Source organism: Gopherus evgoodei, chromosome 5, assembly GCF_007399415.2.
Source record: "Gopherus evgoodei ecotype Sinaloan lineage chromosome 5, rGopEvg1_v1.p, whole genome shotgun sequence".
Classification (NCBI taxonomy): domain Eukaryota; kingdom Metazoa; phylum Chordata; order Testudines; family Testudinidae; genus Gopherus; species Gopherus evgoodei.
Window position 1 is genome coordinate 51,831,074 of NC_044326.1, and position 27,289 is coordinate 51,858,362.

The 27,289-nt window shown below is 40.8% G+C and overlaps 1 protein-coding gene across 2 annotated transcripts in view; it reads right to left on the reverse strand.

Annotated features, from left to right (window-relative positions):
• Positions 1 to 5,611: 5,611 nt before the first annotated feature.
• The window catches only part of USP46 (ubiquitin specific peptidase 46), a 33,983-nt gene continuing 12,305 nt past the window's right edge, over positions 5,612 to 27,289 (reverse strand). For both annotated transcript variants that reach the window (XM_030564104.1, XM_030564106.1), the window contains 8 exons: positions 23,193 to 23,273; positions 22,076 to 22,289; positions 20,759 to 20,988; positions 16,085 to 16,161; positions 12,165 to 12,248; positions 11,343 to 11,540; positions 9,762 to 9,840; positions 5,612 to 8,212 (listed from right to left, as the gene is read on the reverse strand). In XM_030564104.1, the coding sequence (XP_030419964.1) occupies positions 8,111 to 8,212; positions 9,762 to 9,840; positions 11,343 to 11,540; positions 12,165 to 12,248; positions 16,085 to 16,161; positions 20,759 to 20,988; positions 22,076 to 22,289; positions 23,193 to 23,273 (1,065 nt within the window). In that variant the 3' untranslated portion in view covers positions 5,612 to 8,110. The remainder of the gene's footprint in view (positions 8,213 to 9,761; positions 9,841 to 11,342; positions 11,541 to 12,164; positions 12,249 to 16,084; positions 16,162 to 20,758; positions 20,989 to 22,075; positions 22,290 to 23,192; positions 23,274 to 27,289) is intronic.

Sequence of the window (27,289 nt, forward strand, 5' to 3'; positions counted from 1 at the left end):
CTGCACTTAGGAATTTTGAAAGTATTTCTAAATTCTTTATTGTAGCTGACAAGTTGTTCATTGGAGGACTGCAGGTACCTTCCTAAAGAACTTGCTTCTACCTCTTGGGAGTCCCCTCATGGAATACATAGTACGTATTGCCTAGTGGTTAGAGTATAGGTCTTATTTGGGGTAGAAGTTTGGGGTGAGAGCCTTGAGTTCCAGGTCCAGCCCCAGACTTGCTGAGTTACCATGGATAAATCATTTACTCTCTTTTTAACATTATTACGTGTCCTAGAGTGGCCACCTCCAAGAATCCTTCATCTGAAAAGACGTGTTAGGCTATTAAATTGACAGCTGTGATTGGCCCATGGATGTTATTTTACACTGTGTGATCATCTAAGCCCTGATAGTCCAATGAAGTGGAATGATTAAAGAATTACAGTAACTAAGACTGTTAATATAGGGAGTCAAGTTTGGTCTCATGTCTAAGCACTCAGGCAAAGCCAGCAAGCAAACCTCCTGGGGGAAAAGAATCACTAACTTGTAAGAAGACTCAAGATTAGCCCAGATGGCCATACCTGGCGGGTGAACGCCTTCTAATAGGTATTATCTGACCTTATCTGCAAAAGGGATATGTTTATCTAACTGGTTCCTGTAGCAGAGTTCTAATAATTCCTTTGAATTACCACTTGTTAATAGGAAGGATATTAAAAGTCTGTTTGTCAAAGCTTTCTGAGCATCATTTAGATATTGACTGCTATCTTAGGGCTTGGCTACACTTGTGAGTTAGTGCACATTAAGGCAGCCCTGGGCGCCCTAGCTCACACCCCATCCACACTGGCAAGGCACATAGAGCGCTCTGATTCCGCAGCTAGGGCGCTCCTGGTACTCCATCTCGGTGAGAGGAGTAACATTTGCTGCACCTTGGCTACAACACCCGGGCATCAGTGTGAATGAAGTGTTGCACTATTGTGCTCTAATCAGCCTCCAGAAACATCCCATAATCCACTTAAGTCAAGTGGCCACTCTTGTTATTGTTTTAAAAATCACTGTAGGAATGTGGATATGCCCTTTGAAAGCTCCGTATCTGACAGCCGCCTGCTCATCTGCTCCGAGACAAAGCAACCATTAGCGTGCAATGCTGTGTGTGAGAGAGAGGCTGGAGGGGGCAAGTGGGAGGTCTGCTGCTGTCTGAACTTACAAGACAGCATGCTGACATGCTCTCAGCCCCCCAAAAATCCACTCTCTCTCCCCCCACATACACACAACACATTCCCTGTCACACTCCACACTCCCCCCGCCACCCATTTGCAGTCACTTGCATCCTGGGATAGCTGCCTATAATGCACCGCTCCCAATGCCGCTGCAAGTGTTGCAAATGTGCCCACGCCAGTGTGCTTGAAGCTGTCAGTGTGGACAGACTGCAGCACTTCCCTACTGTGCTCTAGGAAGGCGGGTTTAAGTCGAAGCACTCTACATCTACACCTGTAGCCATGCCCTTAAATTATGAAGAAAAAAAATCACAAAAAGAATTTACTTAAAGCTTTTGCAATTTAGAAATAGCCTGGCCTTTTTACTGACCACAAAGAGGACTATCTAAAATGGTGATGAGGTTATTCTCAGCACTGGTGTTACAATAAGCGCATGCCCATACAAGAAGAGCTTTCTTGACAAGCTTGATAGGGGCATGTTACAATAACCCAGAGATGCCATGGGCACTGATCTAGAAGAAATGTAAGGTGTTTACAAGACTTATCCTACCCAGTTATCTCTTCCTTTTATATGGGCATAGGGGTTGGGAAGGAGGGAGCAAAGGGACTTATTCTCCCCTTCTCCCCCCAACATAAGGGCCAGGGATAATTGTAGCTCCTGAGCTTGAGTCCATTAAAGATTGTGAAGTGCTTGGAAGTTATGGCATGGGGGGGGGGGCTTACAAGTATGACTGACTGATAGCGGGAGTCCAGGGACCAGTGTAATTGGGGGAGTGGAGGTGGCAGAGGGAAGAGGTAATCCTCCATTTGGGGAAAAGAAGGAAACGTTTCTGTAGCAGGTGTATTTTTTATATGGTGGTCATTTGTACTCCCAGATGGACCAGTGGGCAGAAGAAGCTGTCAAATGTGCATGACAAATACAATTTTTTGTGTAGATGCTACTACCACATATATGTATTAATTTAGATTTGAGATGTGAAATCAGTTTTTGATTGGCTAAACAAACCATGGTAAACCATATCTCAAAAACTCAAATCTCTTTGTATACAATATGCAGTGTAGTTGTAGCTGTGTTCAGCCCAGGCAATTAGAGAGACAAGTTGGGTGAGGAATATCTTTTATTGAACCAACTTCTATTGGTGAGCAAGACAAGCTTTTGAGCTACCCAGCTGACCCAGGACACATCAGCTCAAAGCAGCACCAGATCCTGCCAGAACAACAGATGCAAAATCTGCAGATGCATCTCCACTGCTACAGTGATCACCATCCCCACAACACACTTTTCAAGATCCATGGGTCCTACACATGCCTGTCACAACATGTGGTGTACTCATCTGGTACACTAAATGCCCCAACAACAACTATGTGGTTGAAACCAGATAATCACTATGCTCTTGAATGAACTCACACAGGAAAATTATAAAAGACCCCAAAACCCCTATCACCTGTGGGTGAACAGTTTTTACAAAGCGATTACTCTATATCTGACCTCTCAGTCCTCTTACTCAAAGGAAACCTGCCCAACACTTTCAAAAGACAAGCCTTGGACCTAAAATTTGTTACTCTGCCGGTCACTAAGAATTATGGATTGAACAGAGACAATGGATTTTGGTTTATTACAATAATTTGTAACCTACCAACTTCCTCTTTTTGTCCTGTGACGGCAGAGAGGTTAACAGGCAACTCTACCTTGAATGCTCCCTTACAATATGTGCTCAGTGCTTATGCTAAACAATCTTTTCCGCTTTGCATTTTGCTGTGATGCTGGGAGTACCTTTCCCAGACCTGAAGAAGAGCTGTGTGGCTCAAAAGCTTGTCTTTCTGAAGCTATGTCTACACTACCGTGGTAAGTCAACCTACGCTATGCAACTCAAGCTACATGAATAACATAGCTGGAGTCGACGTTCCGTAGGTCGAGTTACCCCGGGGTCTACACTGATATTCTCCCATTGACTTACCTTACTCTTCTTATTGTGGGTAGAGTACAGGGGTTGACAGGAGAGCAATCTGCAGTCAATTTGGCAGGTCTTTACTAGACCTGCTAAATCAACCGCCGATGGATTGATCTCAGAGCATTGATCCCTGCTGTAGTGTAAGACTTGCTCTCACCAAAGAAGTTAGTCCAACAACAGATATTATCTCACTCACCTTGTCTCTTTGCACACAATATTCCACAGACAATTCTCTAGATATGTTTTTGTGTGTTTGTTCTGAAAACTTTATTTTAGAGGCAAAGTGTTAAACTGACTGAAATTTCACAAGATTAACATTATTGCTTAAAGTGCATGGATCAATTAAAAAATCAAAGTAAAGTACATAATTAAAACATAAGGCTAAGCAATATTAGCTATACAATTAAATAATTATAGAAATACAGTAAATAGTACAGTTATTGAGAAAAAGAAGACAAATAAAGTAAAACAACACTGATAAAAGGTACTCGAGTAAAATATGTACAAAGAAAGAACCCCCTAAAATTCTAATACACATTAAGTTGTAAAAGAGAGTGCTCAAACTCCTTGGCCACAAAACAGAAAACAAGAGACAAAACATTAAGAACCTGTTGCCAAGTGGTGCTGAGTAGCTGGAAGTTGCAAGTAGTCAGCGCCACTCAGGATCAGGCCCCCAGTGCACAATATCATAACACATATGGGTGCAAATGTATATGAAATGTACTGTTTGAAGATAAAAGTCACGTGTAATAAAATGCTAGAATCCATTGTAACGTTGCATAAATTCCAGTTACATCTTCATTCAAGTCTTAGGCTATGGCTCCACTGCACCAGAGGATGGTCTATGAGGATATGAATTGTAAGAGAATAGCATTTTGATGCAATCAACTGGTCCATGTGGACGCTGCTGGCTCAAACGAAAAGGTACCGAGTTTGCAAAAACTTAGTCCTCTTTCAAACAGGACTATATTAATGCAAACTAGCCTTTTAGTTTGCGCCTACGGTGTCCACACAGAGCAGTTAGACTGTAACAGTTTGGTGCACTCTGCAATTCACACCCCTGTAGGCTGCACTGCAGCGCAGATGCATAGACAAGCCCTTAATGTCTTTGTTAAATTCAATGCATAGGAAACATCTGCTGCTTTTTAATTTTAACTGCTAAGGGAGCCAGACTTTAAAATGTTAGTCTACTGAACCACATCTGCACCCTATTAAAATTGGATGAGTATTGGGGTGGTTGTGCACATCTTATTTTCAACTAGATATTCTGCTTTCATTGATCCTTCTTCCCCACTGATTCCTTCTTTCGTCCCCATCTACTATGTTCCAAAAATAGAAAATGTATAATATGCTGACAGCTTGTTCTGGGATACATAAGATTTGGGTCTGAACTTGTCCTCCAAGGTAGCTAATTTACACAGTGTACAGTAACACTTCCTTGGGTTTAGTGGAATACCAACGGAGAGTAAAAATGTTCTTTTCTATAAACAAGAACATGTAAAAAAATGTGGAGATGAACGAGTAACAACATTACACAGAAAATACATCTCATGCAATGGCACACAAAACTAATGAACTTAAATTATTCTTGGGACTAATCCAGTTAGAGCTCAATAAACTAAAAATCACATTATACAGGAGCACAGACAATCTGCTACAATTTTTTTCTAAAACTGCTGCCTAGAAAAAAGTCTTGACTGTCCCAGATTTTCTCCACTCTTTTCATGATGCACTGGAAGTGAAAAATGTACCATGCGTATATTAAAAATCCAGGTAAATAAATGTACATCATCCTGCAAGGCGCTGAGCATCCTGGTCCCAATCCAGCAAAGCACTTACAAATGAGCTTAACTTTAACCAAGTGTATAGGTTTATGGACTTCAATGGGGCAACTCACATTTTAAAGTTGAGCACGATTAAGAGTTTTGCTGGCTTGGAGACACCGTGGTGGATGGACCCTAAACTGATGATTAGAACTGTATCACGATGGCAATTTTTTTTGATTGACAGACCAAACAAATACTGAGTAATTTAACTGGTGCTAAAATAAAGTTCATGCTGACATTATGTACTTTGTAGTATTTCCAGGATTTCTAATCCAGCCATTGATTTTCTACTCGTGTTACAGCATTACTGTAAATCTTTTCTTGAATTAGCAAAACCCTCTATTTAACAACTCTGCAGCACTTACATATAACTCCTCTGGGCCCCCCTAATGTATCACAGAAACATTGATTGACCTTTTTTTTTTTTTAACCCATAAAGTATGAAAAAAGCCTGCCATAATAATTGTACTGTCAGGGAACAAATTGTAATTATCTGAATTTATTATTCAACATAAAGTTTTGTCTTGCCACCTGGGGAAAAACAAAAATTTGCATATGCTGAAACTTAGATGTTAGTGTTTAACTATTGCTGCAATACCCAAACTTTATTAACACAAAAACCATTTCCTAGAATCTGACACAATTTAAAATAATTTCTTTATGTACAATTGTTCTTTATACAAACATCAGTCCTAAACACAAGTCATACATTGCTATTTCTTTTTGTTTTGTTGTAAAGTTTCACACACATCCTAAATATGTATGGCAGCAAATTGTAAAGTACAGAATGTTTGTCTGACCTTGGTTAACTCTGATCTAAAAAGTGCATTTATTCGCAACCAGAATACAGTCTCACTTCCCAGGCAAAAGATGGCCACATTTATTAAATCAAAAGATGTGAATGTTCAGAAATATTCCATTAAAGAAAACAAGTGATTTTACAAAATTTAGGGTCTGATCCAGCTCCATTAAAGTCAATGGACTTCAAAGATTGTTGAAGCCTCTTATTAGGCCAGTTCTAAAATTAAGAGACATCATAGTCCTCTATGGTAAAACTTCCATCCCACTGTGAGTAAAAGAAAAAAGTGCACTTGTTTGGACTCAATCCTCCAACCTTTACTCATGTGAATGGTCCAATTAGAACACTTGGACTACTCGCATAAGAAGAGTTGTAGGATTAGATCCTGTGTCTGATCTGTTGGATCAATACACTAGCATAATAAATAATTCACAAATCTCTGAAGATGAAAAATCCAGTTTTGTTTTTCTTCCCAGGTAAAGTGCTATACTTCTTAGTATATGGCCACTGATATAAAATGGCCACTTATAATTCCAAACAAATTTCAAACCATGTTATACCACAGGCTAACATTGTATGCTCACTAAAGCGTAACAAAAACAATTTCACTTTCACAGTAGATTGGAACACAAGTAAGTTTTTTCCCCCACTCTCCCAAGAGAAACGGAACTATCAGATTCAACATTGGTTTTAAACAATATTTGTTGAAATAAAAAGCTCAGCGACAAAACTACAGTTGGACTTCTAAAAAAGTACTGGAAGTGACACTTTCTAATAAATTTACAAAGTTAAAAACATGTAACAGCAAATACTGTGAGATGACGATGCTTCAATCTTTCTAGAATTCTTCCCCCTCTCTTTCTCTCCTCCCTCTCTAGAAGGGCCAAATCATGGTTTTATTGAAGATAATGGTAGTTTTACCAATTGTCTTCAGTGAGATCAGGATTCGATCTTTAATGTCCATACACTAAATGGTGAAATATTACTGTCAAATCTACCAAGTCAGCTGTCAGACAGAAAATTACTCTCAAAACGCTATCAATCCCTTCTCATGCCCTACTGATACTCCCTCTTACCCTCCTTTCTTGCCAAGTATTTCCAGTATTTAATTTATAGCAATTTATTAGCAAGAACATGACTAGTGACAACCAGGTTTGAAAAGTAAAACATGAACAGTCACATTATGCCTTTTGATATCTCTAGAACCATGTACTCTTGAACCTTTCTGATACCACAGTGATTGAGATGTTGACAAACATGACTGCTGATGTTGAGTATGGTCAATATATACTGCAGGTGTAAACTGTGGATTATTAGACAACAGGTTTCTACATTGATAAGCAATGGGCCTTGTCCTAGGTGCCAAGTACCTATAGTTGCCACTGATGTCATTTGGAGCGGTGAGTGCTCAGCACATTGCGAGATTGAGCCCAATGATAGATATTGTATCAATAACATTATTTAACTAGACTGTGTAATACTAGCTCTGATGAAGGAGATGTTTTGTACGCACAATATTGGAATAGCTGCAAATTCAATAAGCACACACACGTTCTGCTATTCTTTTTGGTAGAAACATAAGATCACTCCTTAGAAAAGTATTTCATGTGAGGAACCTCTCCCTCCACTTTTCCCAATAAAACCCTCAGTGCCTCTGTTGCTTTTAGAATCAAAATGACCAGCTCAGCTTATTTGTGCTCTCTCATCAGGATAAACAGGAAGACTGGGCACATTGTATGATTTTGCTCCAATGTGATTTAAATCTCTTTATGTGAACTACAGTCTTGAAGTTACCCATTTAAAGTTTTTAATAACCCAAAGCTCAAAGGATTTGAGAAGAATATCTTTCTAGCAGTGGAGAGTAACATGACAAAATCCTCTATGCAACCACAATTCCAATGGTTATTAAATAGATTTTTTTCTACACTTAAAATGGATAACCATACATATTAGTACATATTTAAAGGAATGCTTCATAAAGTGATATCCCAAAGCTATTTGGAAAGTTTAAACATTTTGCCCTAAATATAATGCACACTTCCATAGAAAATACTATTCTAGCTCAGCTGGATTTAACAGATGACCCCAAATCCTATTATCTGTAAATGTTAGTCCATATAAATTTTACTAAGAGCTGACTGAAATTCATTCAGTCATACTTAAAAAAAAAAAAAGTGCTGCACGTCAGGAATGAAGGGTTATAGTCAAGAACACATAAACCATTTAGTAGAAGATAAGATAGATCATTGTTCGGCTATTCAGGATGTGCTCTGTGTAAAAGTTAGTTAACAGTGCTGATCAGTTTTCTCCACTTGCAGCATTTCACAGTTCTCCTCCAAGTCACTCTCTTGACTGATAGAATAAAATATAACCAGATTCTGAATTTTTTGATATATCAGAGGTCAGACCATAGAATTCTTCAATAGCTTGAGCATCTATTTTCTGCAAAAATAAACAGAGTTGTTTAAAATGTTTGCTAAGAAAAAAAACTAAGCTTGGATTAAATGAATATAAAAATGCAAAAACATGTACGTAGTTATTTGCCTCAGGGTAATGATTAGCAAGTTTTGTTAGTGATTCAAGAAGTGAATGGGCTGTTTAATAGTTTAGGAGCCAAATCCTGATTGCTTCACTCATTGAAATCAATGGGACTACTACTCTGAGTAATCCAAGCAGGATTTGCCATAGGTAAATGTAGAGAATCTTTTCTCTGTTACATAATAGCAAACAGGTAAATTGTGATTTAAGTTTTTTCTCCAAATGTAATGGTAGATTGGTGCTGAAGTAGTGATACTGCATTTAACTTTTGCCTTCCCCCAGAGGTCCTCTACTTTCCTCCTTTTATTTTCCTCATCACAGCGTCTTTTGGGACAGATTCTGCGACCCTTATATTTAAGTACACCTCTACCCCGACATAACATGAATTTGGATATAACATGGTAAAACAGTGCTCGGGGGGGGGGTGCACTCCGGTGGATCAAAGCAAGTTCGATATAACGTGGTTTCACCTATAACGCGGTAAGATTTTTTGGCTCCCAAGGACAGCGTTATATCGGGGTAGAGGTGTAGTACCACACTCTCTCCTTCCAAACAATGGGCCTGATTCTGATCTCACACTAGTTTTACTCTGCTATAACTGCAATGAATTTGCTCCTGACTTACACTAGAGTGAGATCAGAACCAGCTCTTAGTCTTGGCAACATACTGCAGCGATTTTTAGTGTCTGCTTGAGACACTACTGCACTATGAGCAGACTGCATCTGCACCAACTGTAGGACAGATTCTGCTCTGATTTATAGACAGCAAATTGTACTGAAAGGTGAACTATCAGACTGGAGGGAAGTTACTAATGGAGTTGTGAGGCACTGTCAACACAGAGGAGGATCAGAACATTGTACAGGAAGATCTGGATGACCCTGAAGATTAGAATAACAAATGGGATAAAATTCAGTAGTACAAAGAGCAAAGTCATACAATTAGGGTCTAATAATAAGAATTTCTGCTACAAGCTGGGGATCATCAGTTGGAAGTGACAGAGGATGAGAGAGAATTGAGTGCACAGCTCAATCACTGGATAACTATTAGCCACCAATGTGATTCAGCTGTGAAACAGGGCAAATATGATTCTAGGATGCATCAGGGGAGGCATTTCCAATAGAGATAGAGAAGTATTAATGCCATTATACAAGGCACTGGTCAGACCTCATTTAGAATACTGTGCACAGGTCTGGTAAGCCATGTTCAAGAAAGATTCATTCAAACTGGAACAGGTGCAGAGAAGAGCTATTAGGATGACAGGGAACTGAATGGCCTAGCTTATGAGAGGAGACTGAAAGAGCTTGGCTTGTTTATCTTTTCTTAAACTGGGGGGAAAAGAAAGAGGGAAATCAAATCACCATCAAAGGCAGATGGTCTCTGAATGGTAAGCCACACCAAATGGACATAGCAATTTACACAACAATAATCTTTTCATGATCATCAGCATACTGACCTCTACGATGTCATCATCAAACAAAAGCCAAAATCCATGACTTTTCACAATGGTAATATAATGCCCACGATTAGGTCCACTAGAAAAAAAAGTAATTAAAAAGTGTGAGATATAAATGGGCTGGTTCTGATAAGTCATATGTTAAAGAGATATTATATTTCCACTGAAACCCCTTGTAAGCCAGCTTTCAGTGTTAAATAGACACATGCATTCTTCTTTCTCCTATACTGGGTTATCTAAAATGGGTTGGTCAACTGAAAATTGAATGCCCTCTCATTATCTGCATTATGATAGTTTATAAATCTAGCTAAAAAGTAATTGACAATTAGTTGATGGCAGACATAAACTATGAGAAATATTTTCAAAACTGCTCAATGGAATTTAAATAGGAAGAAAACAGGCTGATATTAAACACGGAAATGCAATTATGTATCTTCTTCTGGGTGGGGAGAACAATTGTTCACATTCTTTTTAAGCTTTAAGAATTCTTTCAGTTTTTTCCACGCTTGACAATCCATCCCATCCAAGAACTCCTATTATAGCTATGATTCTTCATTCTAACCAATCATTACCAGTCCTTAAAATCAGCTAGCTGAAGCAATCACCATTTAGTAAGAAAAGAAAATACAACCACTGCCTCCTGCTAGAGTCTGAATATGCTGTCTCCACATATTTCCAGCCCAATGGAAGTAAGACACAGAGGGCCAGATTATAATCATTGTTACATTGCTATATAAACACAGTAACTCCATTTAAATTACTTGGATTTAAACCAGCTTCATTTACAAAAATCTGACTGAGATATAGGTATTTCATATGGCAATGCAGGATATTATGGCTATGATTCTGAGTTGGCCTATAATTACATTTTTTTTTGTTCTAAGTATTTTATAATAATCCAATTTTAGGTAACCTAAAGTTCGTCTCAACTACATAAACAACTTGGCACAAGCAGACCCTGGCTTTCATATACTATCCCACTGACTTCAATGTGACTCTGCACAGTAGTAAAGGTCTGTTTGTTCAAATTTGTTGCAGGATCAGGCCCAGAGTCAGCATTCTAGATATACATGTATTGGCAGATAGCTGAATTAGACAGTTTGATCCTTTTCCATGTCTCATTTCTAGTCCTACGACACCTGTTTCAAGTAGAGCTGGTCAGGAAACGGAATTTGACATCCATGAACAATTTGAGGTTTTCGGAAATTGTTTTGTCTTAAATTAGAGCGAAAAGTAAAAATGTTGAAATCTTTTTGCAGAATTGAAATTCTGTTAAATCTTTTGGAAATAATGAAATGTTCCCAGGAACCGTTTTGGTGTTTCCCAAACAAGTATACTTCATGGCTCCTGGGGCCCCCCACCTCTACAGTAATTTGTAAACTCCTCACCAGGCAGGCCGGCTGCTGAGGAGCCTGGGAAAAAAGCTCCAAAGACAAAAGAACTCAAAATGCATTTTTAAAATCTTAAGATTTTTAAACCAATCTCAGTATATTTTGAGGCCTCACACATGCTTGTTGAATGTTTGGAATTGGCAGTACTACTGATCTAATAATAGGTTGGGTACACCTGAATGCGCTTTACCTGCCACAATGAACGACAACAGCCACCAAGTCATACATGCGATCCAAGTTGACTGCATCGCTGGATGTGTTGAAGAGACGTAGCTCCAGAGGAAATACCACACGGTAAGAGAGTTTGGTGTACCTGTGTAACTGCTCCATGTACTTGAATCTCTTGAGGTGCAATGCAAGGATCATTGGCAGCTTTTTTACTCTCATCCTGTGAAATCATTAATAAGGGTGTATATTATGAAATGCTGCTCAGTTCAGTGTTATTCTTTTCTTGCAATCCTATGTCTGTACATTATAAATGCACTTTGTAAACAGAGGTATTCTATCAGCAGTAACTGGCGACTTAAGAGATGTGTGCAGTAGCTGTGGCTCCACCTCTTGGTTTCAAGGTTCATATGGAGTGTACGTGTGTTGGAGAGGCCAAGAAGCTGCAAACAGGTTCAGGAGGGGGTTCACAGCAGCCACAAAGGTATCACAGACAAGAGACTGGGAACGTTGTACAAACACAGAAGTTGGAGGACAGGACTGTAGTTTAATGTATCAGTAACAGAGTGAGTGAAGCTACACTTCAGCAGTGATTTAAATTTCTACTAACAATATGTCTACACTATGATTAAAAAAAACCATGCCCCAAAGTCTCAGACCCGCCCCTCTTGCGGGATCTCAGAGCCCAAGCCTGAATGGCTACACTGCAATTTTGTAGCCCTATGAGCCCAAGTCAGCTGACCTGAGCCAGCTGTGTCCGTGCCACAGGTCTTTTATCGCGGGGTAGACGTGCCTTAACAGCTCAGTTTACCTGAACAGGGACTGAACTGCACTATTCTTTACCCACCTTTTCTGTGCCTCTTGTTTACTGCAGCAAGTTTCACAGTAGTACTTCTGTTCACTACATAATGTTTCTGTGTTGCTGAAGTCTCTGTAAATAAATATAAATTATCAGTTCTTAATGTTTCTTGGAACTTCCCCCAATATCATACTTGAACTGATGAGCTGAAGAGCCAGTAAGACACAGTGGGTGAAACACTGGCCCCACTGAAATCAACAGGAGTTCCATCCAATTTCTAAAACATGGTATTTACATCACAGCTTATACTTATAAAGGCCCTGATCCAGCAAAGCACTTAAATACCTGAGTAATCCCATTGACTTCAGCGTGACTACTGGTGCTTAAACTTGAGCATGTGTTGAACTGCTTTGCTGGGGGAATGTTAAGAATTACTTTTCTTTGTGAGTACTAAGAGTTTTGTGCTACTTGCTTCACTCTGGCAATTACTTCACCAAACAAGACTTTTCAACAGTATTAAATTTGACATGCATGCTTCCATCCCGTCCATATAACTCACACTGAAGTTCATGCAAAATGTGTGTGCATAAGGTACTCCTGAGGGAATTCTCTGCCAAAAAAAGTAAAAATTCTGCACACAAATTATATTTGTCAATAAATAAATGTGGAGGCTACAGCATGGCGATGGGGAGCACAGGCCACTGGCTGTGCAAGGTGGGAGATCACCCTCTGCCTCTCCCCCCACCCTGGAACACGGACAAGGATCCTGACACAGTGCAAGGGCTGGGCCTGCCCCAGAAACACCCCAGGGCACTGCCTCTCTGCCCCAGGCGAACCAGGTGTGGGCAGGCAGGATGTATGTGTGGAGGGGCTTAATGTAGGAGGGGGGATCCAGGTGTAGGCTGAAAGGTTCTGGGTGGGGCAATCCACGTGTGGGCCGCTCAGTGGGGGGTCCGAGTGCGGGGGCATCTGGATGCACAGGAGTTTGTTGTGGGGGTTCTGGGTGCAGCGGCAGTGAGACTCTCACAGGGGGTCCAGGTGAAGGTGGCTCAGCAGGGCGAGGGGATGGGTGTAGGGAGATGGTGCTTGGCGGGGGGGGGTATTTGGGAAAGTGGGGATGTGTGGTGGGGGTCCAGGTGCGGGGGGCTCATCAGGGTGGAGGCTCAAGTGCAGGGGGCTCAGTGGATGGTAATCTGGGTGTGGGGATCCAGATGTAGGAGGGTGGGGCTCAGTGGGAAGGTCTGGGTGCAGAAAGGTTCCAATGCAGGTGGTCAGTGGGGGGGTTGAGTGGATGGGGGAGCAACTCCCCATACAGTGACCCCTCCCCCTATGGAGGAGAGATGGGGGCAGGAAGTGAGAGTGGGTAGGCAGAGCTTCCTGCAGCCGGGGGAGGTTTCTAGGGGTGGGTCTGACCTGGCCAGGCTGCTCCTTGCAGGGTAAGTGGAAGTCCTGTCCTCCCACACTCCCAACCCAGCTGGGACTAGTAGCTGAGCCTGGTGCAGGGTAGGAGCCACCAGCCAGGGCATCCCCAGCCTCCCCCCCTTGTTGATTTACCTCTCTGCTGACCACTCTGAGTGCCCAAAACGATGCACCCACACTGCTGGGGAGGGATATATGACCGCTCTTGCGGCTTTCCTTTGCTTCCCCATCAGAAAGTCATTTTTCTGCAGGGAAACAAAGAAATCTGCAAGGGACATGAATTCTGCATGTGCACAGTGGTGCAGAATTCCCCCAGGAGTAAAGAGCTTCAGAACTGGGTAAGGTATTCCTAACAGCTGTAGCACTCAAGACACTCCTAATTCTCCCCCATGTCACTGATTCAAAAAAGACTGAATTCTGTTTGTGTGGTTTTAATAGGGAGCAGAGGGGAATTTTTTGATACCTACATACACCCCACCCCAAACTATTTCCGGATTAGCCCATCTGGATTATTTTTTTTAAAAAAAAAAGCCCCTATAGGTCTCTCTGCAAGATTTATCCAATCGTCAGAAAGATGCCTCCTAAAATAGAAAGTGTGTTGGTGTTATTTAGTCATGTAACCAATATAAATAATATCTTTTAATGGGATAAAAAATTATAACAAATAGACTGGAGTTGAAAGTTGGGCTCAAATGGACTGAGTCAACTGGCCTTTATAACTTGGAATGGAAATAAAAATAATTGATACATAATTCATTTTGTTGTTAGATAAAATCCTCTCCTGCTCTTTGCTAGACCTTATACTCAGGAGAGAAAGATTATGCTGGAGGCATGTATTTTTTGGAGCTCTTAAACACATAAAGACCTTTTCATCTGACCAAAGACAGAAATAACTAGAAAAGTTTCATCTATAGTTGTGAAGAAATATGTTTTATTGAAATACTGAACAATTCTTATTTACTTGTTCCTCTTTTCACCATTTCAGTATTTACATCATGAAGATGCAGAAAAAGCAGTTATAGTCATAGAAAACAGGCAGTGAAATTTAGTAACATAATTTGATGTTCCCTGCTGAAAAAGGCTGCAGAGGCATTTGTGCATTTTTATCATGAGTGATACAGTATAATAATGCACCTATGAAAGGCCCGTGTTCTAGCTTTACAAATGTTTAATTAAAAGAGGGTTTCTCTTTCTTCCAAGGAGGGAGTTGTGCTCCTTCTAACAGGCCATCGCAAAGTATAACAATTGTGGATTCTCTGCCTTGTGTGTTTTGTAGGTAACAATCTGTAGCCACCTTCTCAAAAAAGATTTGGAGTATTTTCATCCTATTGTGTTCCTGCAATGGAGGATGGAAAGGCTACTTAAAGCATGTGGCTGTGATATTGTTATACTGCCAAGGTTTTAGTTATGTCAGTACTGTAAACTACGGTATGTATATAGGAGGTTGTCCAGCAAAGCTACTAAGCTTCCTAGCTTCTGTTTTAGCTGAAACACATATGATACTGGCAAAGTGTAGGAGGAAAGGAATGGATTGCACAGATTCAAATCACAGTATTAGGAAGGCTCTCCATTCCAGACTGTATCCTTTATTGAAGAACTATGTAACCTTGATGAAGAGGGGTCCTTTTAAACTATACATTTCTTATGAGTTTAACAACTAAGAGGTTAGATAAAATATTAAGCTCTGTTTAGAATATCTAGTATAAATTATTTGTGCAATTTGCTTTTTACATATGGTTGGTTGTGATACAATTTTCTGTTTAAATCTAACAGGCAGGCACTCAGAAGTATAGTTTAGGGTACTTTCACATACAGGTATTAGATAGTTTTCTAGAACAGCAGTTCCTAACAAGTTTTCCAGATTTTGGCTGCAAAAGTCAGTGCTGCCTGCCTCCTATTTACAGTCTTTGTATACCCTTCTATTTGGAGACTCCTAAGTGCCATTGGAATTTGAAAGCATAAAGCTGAAAGAGAGATGATATGCTTAACTTTTAGTATGTACATAAATCCTAATCAGCAAAGCACTTGAGCATGGGCTTAAAGCTAAACGCATACTTAAATCCCACTGAAGCAAACTCATATTCAGCAACAACTCTTCCAGGTGAACCAGATGATCAATTTCTCACCCCACTAGGGAACTGTATTCTCTCTCTCTCACACACACACACACACACACACACACACACACACACACACACACACACACACACACACACACACACACACACACACACACACACCCGAACAAAATGAATTTAAAGTAAATTTCTTATTAAAGGTTCCATTGGATCATGAACATCCAAATTACTCCCTTTTTCTTTTGCTCAGCAAAACCTCAGTGAACACTGCACAGTTTGTCTTGCGTCTCATCACACAGGGATGCTCCTAGAATCTTTACTTTCAATCTTTACTGGACTGACAGAATCAGAAAGAAACCACCAGGAGCTGAGAGAAGCCACCTGGGGTTTTCCTGCTGTGAAATTGATTTAGGAGAGTGGGGTAGAAATGTTTCCCAAACTGATGCATTTATGAATCTTCCATTTATTTACCTTAGACAGTGCGTAATGGATGTGTTCTGCTCCACATCAACAGAAAGGTCAAGAAAATCCTCATCTTTGCTACTAACCTGTAGCAAAAAATACATATGTAAAAGATAAACACACGTCTAAATGCACCTGAAACCCATACACAAATTTTGCACTTGAAACAATTACTACAAATACAAATTGTACAACATAACTACTTTTAATATTTTTAAGACAGATTTCTGGCTTTGTATAAATAGGTTCCCATGTCAGTCAGCAAGTCCATTAATCCACTTTTCACACCATTTCAGTTCTGTTTCTGGAACTTATCCCAACTCACTGACCATGACCAAGTGACCATCTATCTCCAGTCCTTAAAATGGCCTGGCTTTTCACCACCGCATTTTTGGAGCGGCCAAATTTTAGTTCATTTGTGGTTTTCAGATGCTTGTGAGAGAAGCAGGAGAGTGAAAAATAACTGATGTAAATATAAAAAATAAGGGTGTGTTTACACGACAAAGCTTAGTCGACCTATATTAGTAATTACTGCGGTGGTGCATGTCTACACTAACCTCCTTGGGTCAGTGGTGTGCATGCTCACCACGAGCGCTTTCACCAACCTAAGGGCAGTGTCAGGAGCTAAGAGACCAGGCCCACAGGCTCCCATCCTGCCCCCCATTCCCTGCACAGAGCATGGGGGAAGCTGCCCAGGACTTCTCGCCACGCCCCTCCCTCAGCTCCTGGTGGGGAAAGGAGAGGGAAGCCACCTGGGGTTTTCCTGCTGTGAAATTGACACGCCCATGTAAGGGACACACTGTCTACGCAGACATTGTGTTGCTCTAACTACACTGACATAAGCCTTATGCTTCTTGTGGAGGTGGAGTTATGATGTTGGTGTATTAGGGCACTTACACTGGTGAGAGCAAGGTTGTAGTGTAGACACTGAGATAATTAGGTTGACATAAGCTGCCTTACGTCCATCTAATTGCATAGTGTAGACCAGCCCTAGGTGTTTCACCTCTTTCCTCTAGAGATGCGCCTAGAATTTATACATATTGTTCTATGGTGAATTTTAAAACAATATGAAAATACTTTTGCCAGTTTTAAATTTAAGTGCACATTGTTCCAGAGCTTACTTGTTACTTTATAATATACTGCATTATATGCGCACAGCTAAAGATTTACATAATTATATTCACCCTTGTGGCCAGGACTGCAATGAAAGTGCAGTGGTTGGTATAAATCAAGAATGGACATGCATGGAGAAATATCATATTCACCAAAATGGATACCATTTGGTTTTGTGTTCTTTCATCTTCACGGACAATCAGGGAGGTAAGCATCGCATTTTTGTACCAAATTTCTAGTTTTGTACCAAATTTTTTAACTTTATCCTTCCATCAAGATCTAGTTGGAAAAAATTCAGTAAAATAGTTTTCCCTCAGAGAATGCAGTTCTGTAGAAAGTGACATGCTTTGCAAAATCATGCCCATTTCATCAAAATTTTATTTCAGATAAAAAAAAGGGGAGGGAGGCAGTTCTAACAATATTGAAATGTCCCATTTAATTTCAATATTTTTAATGAAAATTTTCAATTTTTCCTTTACAACTACTTTGTTTTGTTTTTAAATTTTGCATTATACCATACAGTGAAATTAAAATTGAAATGAAATGAATCCTGTAATTGCGCTAACATATTTGATCAAGCTCAAACAATTTTTCCCCTGTCATTTTCTTTCACACATAATTTTACATGATCAGGTTTCATTCCAGCCAAATGAAAACAAAAATTGAAATGTCACAATGCTCTGCAAAATGGAATTTCTATTCTCTGCCCTGCTCTACTCATGTCCCTTACAGCCCATCTTAAAGAGTTTCAGGCAATTACAGGATTCAAATTTGGGGAAATTCTTGGAGAAGGAGGTGTTTAGGGCCATGGTTTTAGTTTAACCTATTTTAGAATTGCCAGCTGAGAAATCTGAATTGAGATCCAGACTTCTCAAAATTTAGGAATGTTCAGGTCTTAGGTTTTAATTGGGATCCATCACCAATTAACACAGAATATGTCTTAGAAGAGTCTTGAGAATGAAAGACATGAATAAATCTTCCTAGGATCTAAGTTTATTACAAATAAGAAAAAGACCCCCCTCCAGGCCTTTGATTCATCCCAGATCAGCAACCACAGAGGTTCTTCAGTATGCAAACACATAACATATTTATGATTGAAAATATGCTCTTTTCCACTGATCTCCAGTATTCAGGCTTTAGCCTCTTATTTCATTATAAGTACAAGAGGTTTAGGCTGGTGTCTGAGGGAAATCTTTAAAATCCATAAATGCAGCCATTTATTAGGCAGCTCTGAAAGAAACTGAGTTTGAAGCAACATTGCCACATGAACTGATTTTGGCCAACTTCATGAAAATCAAATCCTGTTCATTTAAAAAAAAGATTGTGCACACCGATTAAATACTCTAAGCTGTTAGTAACTCTATGTGAGTCTGTATCTTATTAGAATAACTTGAGATGGAACTGAGAAGCAAAGTTCAAATCTAGATCTGGATCCAAACTTCTCCAAAGTTGGAGCGGGTTGGATCCTGTATTCTGCTCTGGATCCATATCACAGAGTTGTATCTGAGCTCTGATTCAGATCCACAAAATTCAAGGGGTTCTGGAATCAATGTTCTGGTTTGGGCCCATCTTTAAAGTAATCACCAACCCAGCAGACATGGTGAATCCAGCTGATGTCAGCCCTGAACCCATAGGAACATGTTTTGGGATGAATTTTGATATTCTCAAAAGATGTGGGTAGCCATAAAATATGTCCAAATAAAACTAACAGCAACTCTTCAAACAAAAATCCCCTCTGTAATAGAACTCCATGCAAAATGACAGGAAATCACAGGACTCTTCAACAACTGCCTGTAGTATAAACACACAGCTAGAATTCAAAAGACAGAGGAACAAAATTTCAGAGAACATTTTGTCTCTGCTGCTGGAACTAAGAGCAAACTAAATTCTGTCTGGCTTATCAAATTTTAAAAATGCACGTAGATAGTCTTTTGGCTTGATTCTGTTACCACTGAAGTCACTTGGAATTTCGCCATTCGTTTCAATGGGTGCAGTTTCAAACCATCAGAGAAATTGGGGGGTAGGGAGGAACCTGTTGATCTGGAAGTAGAGTGACGTATACTGTACTAAAATTAACTGGAAGAGTGGATTAAATCTGTATTCATAAGTAAGAATAAGACTGCCTGTATCTGAATAACTCTCTGTAGATTGTATACTTGTACCACATCTTTTAATCCATCCTATTGCTTTCCAAAAAGTATGAGACAACAAATAAATAAATAGTTACATAATACAGACTGGAAAAGTGTATGAATAGATTTTTCCTGCAATCACAGGAAACTATAAGATCAACTTTCCTATAACAACAGTAATCTTCAGAAGTTAATTTTTCCACCAAACCTTGGAACAACTGCAGCGCTGACAACAGGGATGAGGGTAAGGGGGACAATTGTACCAGGATCCTAAGCTCAGGAGACCCTTCAAAACATCTGTAACATCTGTGTAAATAAAAAGAAATGGGAGGGGGTGGGATCCCAGTGAACATGATGTTCCAGGGCCCCAAATTTCTCTCAATGGCCTGACCCACTGTAAGATTTTACAAATAAGGTATTTAGCAGCTCTGCTCAGCTAGTTAGGGCAAAATCCTGGCTTCAGTGGGAATTTCCCTGAGTAAACACTGAATATAAATTTAGGATTTCATCTCAAAAGTTTAAAGGGACATTGTCAATTTAAAAACCAGCCTCTGGGGTTTTTTTAAACTACTATTGTTACTAGGGTTATTATAACTGAAATACATTAGAGCAAAATACCGCTTTCCAATTTTTCCCATTGTTTTTTCACTTTGGGCAAGGTTCTGATATTGTTACTCTGCAAGTAGTCTTATTTAGGTCAAGACTTTTTGCGGAGTACAACACTACTCTACAGCAGCAAGGGCAACTGAATCTGGTCCTCTATGCATTTGACTGCACTTTATATCAATTTCAACTGTTCTCCCAGAATAGCCAGTTTCCCTGTTGTTTGCATGGGTCTTTCACACAGCAACAAAGGAGAGAAAAACATTTTTTAAATAGGAAAGTATGATTGAAAAACAACAAAAATTGGCAGGGAACTCTGAGGTATACTAGCTGGAACTACTCGTACTCATTTTTCAAAATGAAGAGTTTTCAAGTTGACATTGTTTTAAATACTGGAAAAGAACATGATAATGTACAGTGTGTTGTTAGCAAATACTTTGAACGTTAATGACATTCTTAGGGATGAATTAGCACAATTTGATCTTAACTTTGCCACTTGTTAGTTATGTAGTTATCCCTAACTCATGGAATAATGAGGCAAATTCATTGTCCACAGTTGCAGCAGCATCTATATATACTTAACTGTTTATAAATAAGATGGATTGAATGAAAAGGGTATATCAGATTAGTTAATAAGGTGTCTAATCTTATAACTGCAAAGTTTGGGACAGGTTAGTCAAGTTATGTTTACAAAAATGTATTTTTGGAAAATAATATAGTCACTTCAAGAAGTGAAGTTATACAGGAATATCCACATTTCTCAGGTGGCAGAATAGATTCACATATTTATACATATGTATTAGTGTGTAAAAATATCAACCACCCCAATGCTTACGGTTTCACAGTTCAAACATCTAGTTTCGTTGGTCAGTGTTCCCTGAAAAATCTCATGCACCCAGGTGAGTTCTTGTTTATTGTTCTCTTCAGCTTCATTCATGTTTCCATTTTTTAGTTTCCCATTTTGCTTTTCCTGCTTCTTCTCTTCCTGCAGGATGTCTGCAATGGTGTTTAGCAAGTAATTTAAAAATTCATGTGCATCTTGCTGCATGTAGTTGTCAAAGAGATCTGCAAAGGAGAGAAGAACTGTATCTTTCTAAAGTTCCTTTGCTCTATGCAGGAAAGGATATACTTAAATTCAGGTTCTGCTCTCAAATAGAAGTACAAGTCCCAATTCAGGAACATACTGCCTAATTTAAGCTTGTGAGTAATCCCACTGACTATGTGCTCTATGTTAGGAATGTGCTTAATTGGGGCAATAAAACACATGGGTGAGGATTGAGGGTGGGAGTGTCTGACACAAAAAGGTGTGGGTTTTTTTCAATATTTCCATCAGCAGCTTGGTTTGCCCCATCCCACTCTCTGTCGAAGATGCAGGAACTTCTGTTCCCTAAATACATGTATTTTTATCTCCTACAACCCTCTCCAGCCAAGATACATGTGAATCCCTTCCCAGGGAGTTCCATCAGAGGCACAGGGCTATCTGTATGTAGACCCTTTGCACTGTCTCTTGGGCCACACCCACTGAGATGGCTCCCATGCAGAATGAAGCTGTGTTACCAAGACTGCCTCCTCCTCTGATGCCCTTAGAGGGGAATCTCCCCACATGGAGTGGGCACCGTTGCTCCTGTGAAGTCACTATTTCTGAGAATGGGAGGAGCTGCAGATGTAGCTCACTGCATGTGTGCTAATACTGAACCCCAGGATGTTTTGAGCTAGTGGATCTGTACTATCCACAAACCTACTGGTCACACCTCATTCACTCTTCCAGCTGCCCAAAATATCCATCTCCATGGTACTGTATAGAAAGCCATGCAAAGCCCCTCATCCAGACCCAACTGCCTGCTGCTGGCTTTCTACAGCCTGCCCCTCTGTGCAGTGGAAATATCAATAGAGCAGTGCACCCATAGAAGATTTGGCCCTTAATTGCAAATCCTAGTATAGTTATTGCCAACTACAACACAGACACAGACACACACACACACACACACGCACGTATATGTATACACTAAATAATTAATATTTAGGAAACAAAGCAGTAAAAGCTTATTATAAATCTAACCTGATTCTTTGATTAATCTGACCACACTGTTCAATGTTTTTACTTTCCTAGGCATTACATGAGTCTTTGAAAGGAATCAGAGTTTGCACTCACCATTCTCCTTTCGTAACCTTGAAATGAACTTCTTTGGTGGAATCACTCCAACTTTTTTTTTCTGAGTAGCAATACTGTGGAAAAGGTCTGCCAGGCATGTCAAGAGGTTTTCCTTCTTTTTCTGTTGGGCCTTATATGCCAACACATTCTCCCGAAATGGCCGGCAAAAATACAATGCCTGCAGCACAGAGTTACAGTAGCAGGTGTTCCCAAACTGCCAATGTAAAAGCAAAAATGCCCTGAATCACTGTGCAAGGTAGTATAAACTAATCACTTCATCCAGCCTCTGCAATCTGCATCTCCAGTAGAATACCCCATCAATTACTACACAGATGTTGACTGAATATAGGGTCGGTGCCATTTACTGACTGTCACTTAGCAAAAACAAAAGTATAAATATTAAAATTTCTTAACTGACTAGGACTGAAAAGAAAAGCTCCAAATGTAGGGGCATTATTTAAAAGGTATTCACTGCAATGAGCGCATCTTTGATAAGAGTTCCTATAAACCAATATGCTCTGGAATGGCCCACTCCTGTTCCCACTGAAATCAATGGCAGAACTCCCAGTGACTGCAATAGGAGCAGAACTTAAATCAGTTTCATTCGGGACATGAAAAACACCCTTTAGACTGGATGCTTTCGCTCATCTGCTCTCCATTAGGTGAATAATGCTTTTTGACTGATACACCTAAGCATATGCCAAATTTTAACCATGTAAATACTCCATTCCCATTGACTTCATGCATCTTGATTTAAAAAGGTAAATATCAAAGTGGGGTTTTATAGCTAGAAAAAGATATTATTTAATTTTACTTGGGGTCAGGGAAAGAAGTGGTTTATAAAATGTTAAAACTCCTCAGATTTCACTAAACTGTTCTCCTCAAATGGTAGATGTCCTAAAATGTTTGACATAGGTTCAACCAACTCTCAACATATTACCTAAAATTTCCCCTGGAACACTAGGAGCACCCTCCCAAATTCTAGGCTTAAATTAGTGTTGCACTGGAGGTCATTGAAATTAAAGCAGCATCAAACCATAAAAGAGTCTATACGATTCTTATCACAACTGCTCAATATAAAACAGTATACGGTTCACCTTAAAGAAATGGTACTTACATTGACCAACCCAAAGTAGTGTTCATTGATTGGAAACTGCTCTGGACCAATGTCTTTTTCCAGAGCAGAGGCATTGGTGCCCTAAAAGGGAGAAAAAAAGCCAATTATCCTCCATTTCAGATTCCAAAATAAAGTTATGAATAATCATCAGATGGAAACCATTTCCCCTTTCCCGGGAAAAAATTAATCAAGCTAAAGCTGGCCTTAGGAATGGACAACCTGGGAGCTGCTTAGGCCAATAAAGATATTTGCATTTCTAGATAATTGCCTGGCTGGCCTGATTCTGTAGTCTCAAGTAATGGTTGATTTAAGGTGAGCAAGACACTCTATTGATAGCCTCCCCATCCTACCTTCCCTGCATGAAGGAGTTCATGTGGTTTGGGGAGAGGCAGAGGAAACAGTGTTCATTAGTTGTATTCCAACTGAGACAAGTAAATGAAAAGCAGTGTGCAGGATCCTTCCTTTCTGAGATAGGGAGTTGGAACCAACAACCACATAGTTCCCTCTACCCTTAGCTACTGATCATTCTATCATCCAAAAGCCCAGTCTGTTTCCCTGCTGTATATAACATGCCAATATTTTAAGGCCAGGAGGAACCACTATGACCGTTTCTTCTACCGGCATAGCACAGGCCATGGAATTTCACCAACTGAATTCTGCATCAAGCCCATAGCTACAGCATATCTTGTAGAAAGACATCCAGTCTTGATTTAAAGACTTCAAGTGACGGAGAATCCACCCCATCCCTAGGCAACCTGCTGCAACACATAATAACCCTCACTGTTTAAAAATTGCACCTTATTTCTAGTCTGAATTTGTCTAGTTTCAGCTTCCAGCCATTAGATCTCATTGCGTCTTTTTCTGCTAGATTAAGCAGCCCTTTATTAGATACAGTCCTCTAATATTAGGCACTTAAAGATTGTGATCAGTCACTTCTCAGCCTTCTCATAGCTAAACTAGTCTCACTATATGGCAGCTTTTTTAAATGAATATTGTAGTTCTTTTCTGAAACTTTCTAATTTGTCAACATCTTTTTTGAAAGTGTGGGCACCAGAACTGGACACAGTTACTCCAGCAGCGATCTTATTAATGCCATATGCAGTGGTAATACCATTTCCCTTTTTCTATTTGATATTCCCAGGTTTATAAATCCAAGGAATATGTTAGGTCTCTTAACCACTGCATGGCATTTGGATCTCATGTTCAACTAGTTATCCATCATGGTCCCCAAGTTACTTTCACAGTCACTGCTTTGCAAAGTACAGTCCCTGATTCTGTAAGGGTGACCTACATGGATCTATTTTGCCTCGGATCAGAGTCAGGCTAATTAGCCTATATTTTCTTTTTACTCTTTTTAAATGTTGGCACAACATTAGCTTTTTTCCAGGCCTCTGGAACTTCCCCAGGGTTCCAAGATTTGTTCAATATAAATATTACTTCCTCAGCGAACTCTTCAGCCAATATCTTTAAATATGTTGGTTATAGGTTTCAGTGATTTTTTTAATGTTACTTTTTTTTCTAAGTCTGATTTAAATTTTCTTACTACTCCCATCATCAGCCAATTCCTTGCCATACTGGATTCTTATCTCCTGTCATTCACTGAAAGAAGCCGTTTCTTTTCAGACAAATTAGCTGTCTTAAAATTGACATATATGCTGTTAGTGACCCTGAAACCTTCCAAGTAAAATGACTTGCCTGAAGTCAGTAGCTTCCAATACAGTTTCAAACATCTTGCATTTCATATCCCTTTTTCAGACCCTTCCACCCCTCCACACCGTTCATCTTAACTCCTGGGGGCAGAGGTGAAAGTAAGCTGGTACGGGCCAGTACGGAGGACAGGTAAGAAAAGGAGACTGACTGAGGGAGGGAGGGAGAAGCCTGTTCCCTGTATAAGAATAGTTTAAACTCAGCTGTTCCCTGATGGTTCAGCCCCCAGGGCTAGGTTTCTGGCATCCTTGTTAATTTCACTCACAGTAGCTGGGGGGAGGGGGTTGAGGGGAGGGTGTGTTTGACCATGGCAGGGGCAGTCCTTTTCTGCCCCCAGGATGAGGGGATCTCTCCAGTACTAATATATACAACAAATACAAGCATTTGGCTGCACAGCTTAAATCCAGAGCTAATACAAGCAAGTGGAAGGGGAAAAGTCATTGTCACATTGGTTTCTCGGCTCCTCCCTCCAGCTCCTCCAGCCAGGCTGCAGACAAGGCTCTGCATTCTTCCCCCCACCACTCCCAGCAGGGGTTCTCCTCTAGGCACTAGCTTGCAGTAGGGACACTGGCTGAGATGCCTGCTGCTGCTGCCTGCAAAAGAACAGTTTAAACTCAGCTGTTCCCTGTGCAGTTCAGTGCCCAGAGTTAGGAGGCATTTATGGCATCCCTGTTAATTTCACTCCCAGTTGTTGTTGGGTATGTGTGACCATGGCAGCGGCAGTTCTTTTCTTCCCTCGGGATGAGGGGATCTCCTAAACACAATCAAAATCAGGAACCATTTCCAAGTTCAAATCTATCCCATTCCCTCCCTAGCAGAGGATCATGGTTGTGATGTCCAAACTGCTTGCAGATCCTCTTTGAAATATTACTGTTTAAAAAAAAACAACACAAAAAACATGGAGAACATGGTGGAAAGATGTGTCACGATTTTGGGCAAAGCAATTTTGCCAAAGCAACTAAAGATTCACAGGGAAAGCAAATACCCCCCATAGACAAAATTACAAAGGGATTGGAGGGGAAAACTGAATATTCAAGGAAATTATTGTGCCTCCTTTGAAAGAAATAGTAGTTTTCATTCCAGTCCGCCCTCCTTATATATTGATTTAAACACATGAAATGTCCTTAGGACATTGGGTGCAATCTCAGATCTCTTTCTGTTTTGTCCTCCCTGCAGAGTGCAGAGGCTGAAATTGACAACACTTTCTCTAAATATCTTGTATATTTCATGAAGGCTATTCCAGTTGTCCTTCATTCACTCCTGACTTCCCCTCCCTCCCACACCCAGCTCCCTCCCTGGCTGTCTGGCTGTGGTTTTTGCCTTGGTTACTTACTCCTTGGCAGACCCAGCCCAGCGGCATCTGCTGACTCTCTGCAGGCAACAGCCCACAGGGACTGGTTCTGGGGTCACTGCTGGTCACTGGCAGGCTGCAGTTGCATTGTTTGTGACACATTCATACACATACACATTACATACAGTCAGAGGTGAAAGTAAGCCGGTCCGGTCCGGCGTACCAGCAAGAGCCAGTACGCCGTGCTGGACTGCACTGACTTCCACGGCGAGGATTGAAAGGGCTCTGGGCTGCCCAGGGCTGCGGGCAGCCCTGAGCCATTTAAATCCCAGCCGCAGCTGAGATTTAAAGGGCTCAGAGCTCCCCACCGTTGCAGGCAGCCTAGAGCCCTTTGAATCCCCGCCGCATCTGGGATTTAAAGGGCTCAGAGCTCCCCGCAGCTGCGGGCAGCCCAGAGCCCTTTAAATCCCGGCCGCGGCTCCGGCGGCTGGGTTGGGGCAGGGATTTAAAGGGCTCAAAGCTCCCTGTGGCTGCGGGCGGCACAGAGCCCTTTGAATCCCGGCCACAGCTCTGGCAGCCGGGCTGGGGCCAGGATTTAAAGGACTCTGGGCTTCCCTCAGCGGCAGGAGCTCTAGGCCCTTTAAATCCCTGCCCCAGCCCCGCAAAGCTCAGGGTTCCCCCTGGCAGCCAAAGCCCCGGGCCCTTTAATTTGCCCCTAAGCCCCGGGGGGTTCCCAGCCACCTCTGCAGCTGGAAGCCCCTGGTTGATTTAAAGGCCCTAGGTCTCCCAGCCACAGCTGGTTCCCCAGGGCCTTTAAATCTTGAGAGGCCACGCCTCTTCCAGATGAGCCCATGCCCCCCTCAGGACTCCAGCAGTACCGGTAAGTCCGGCAGTACCCAGGGGCAAGTACATGTTTGAGTATGTTAATATTTCCCAAATGAGCCACCTGTAAACAAAGTACTTTACTTAATTTTTGTCAAGGCACAATAGGCTCAGTTCTTCAGTTCGTTCTAGCAGAGAGCTCAGATATAGAGGGTGTGGGTGTGTGGGGATGAAACAGGGAGCCAGTTGTGGTTCCATGATTGTCAGCCACCTTGCC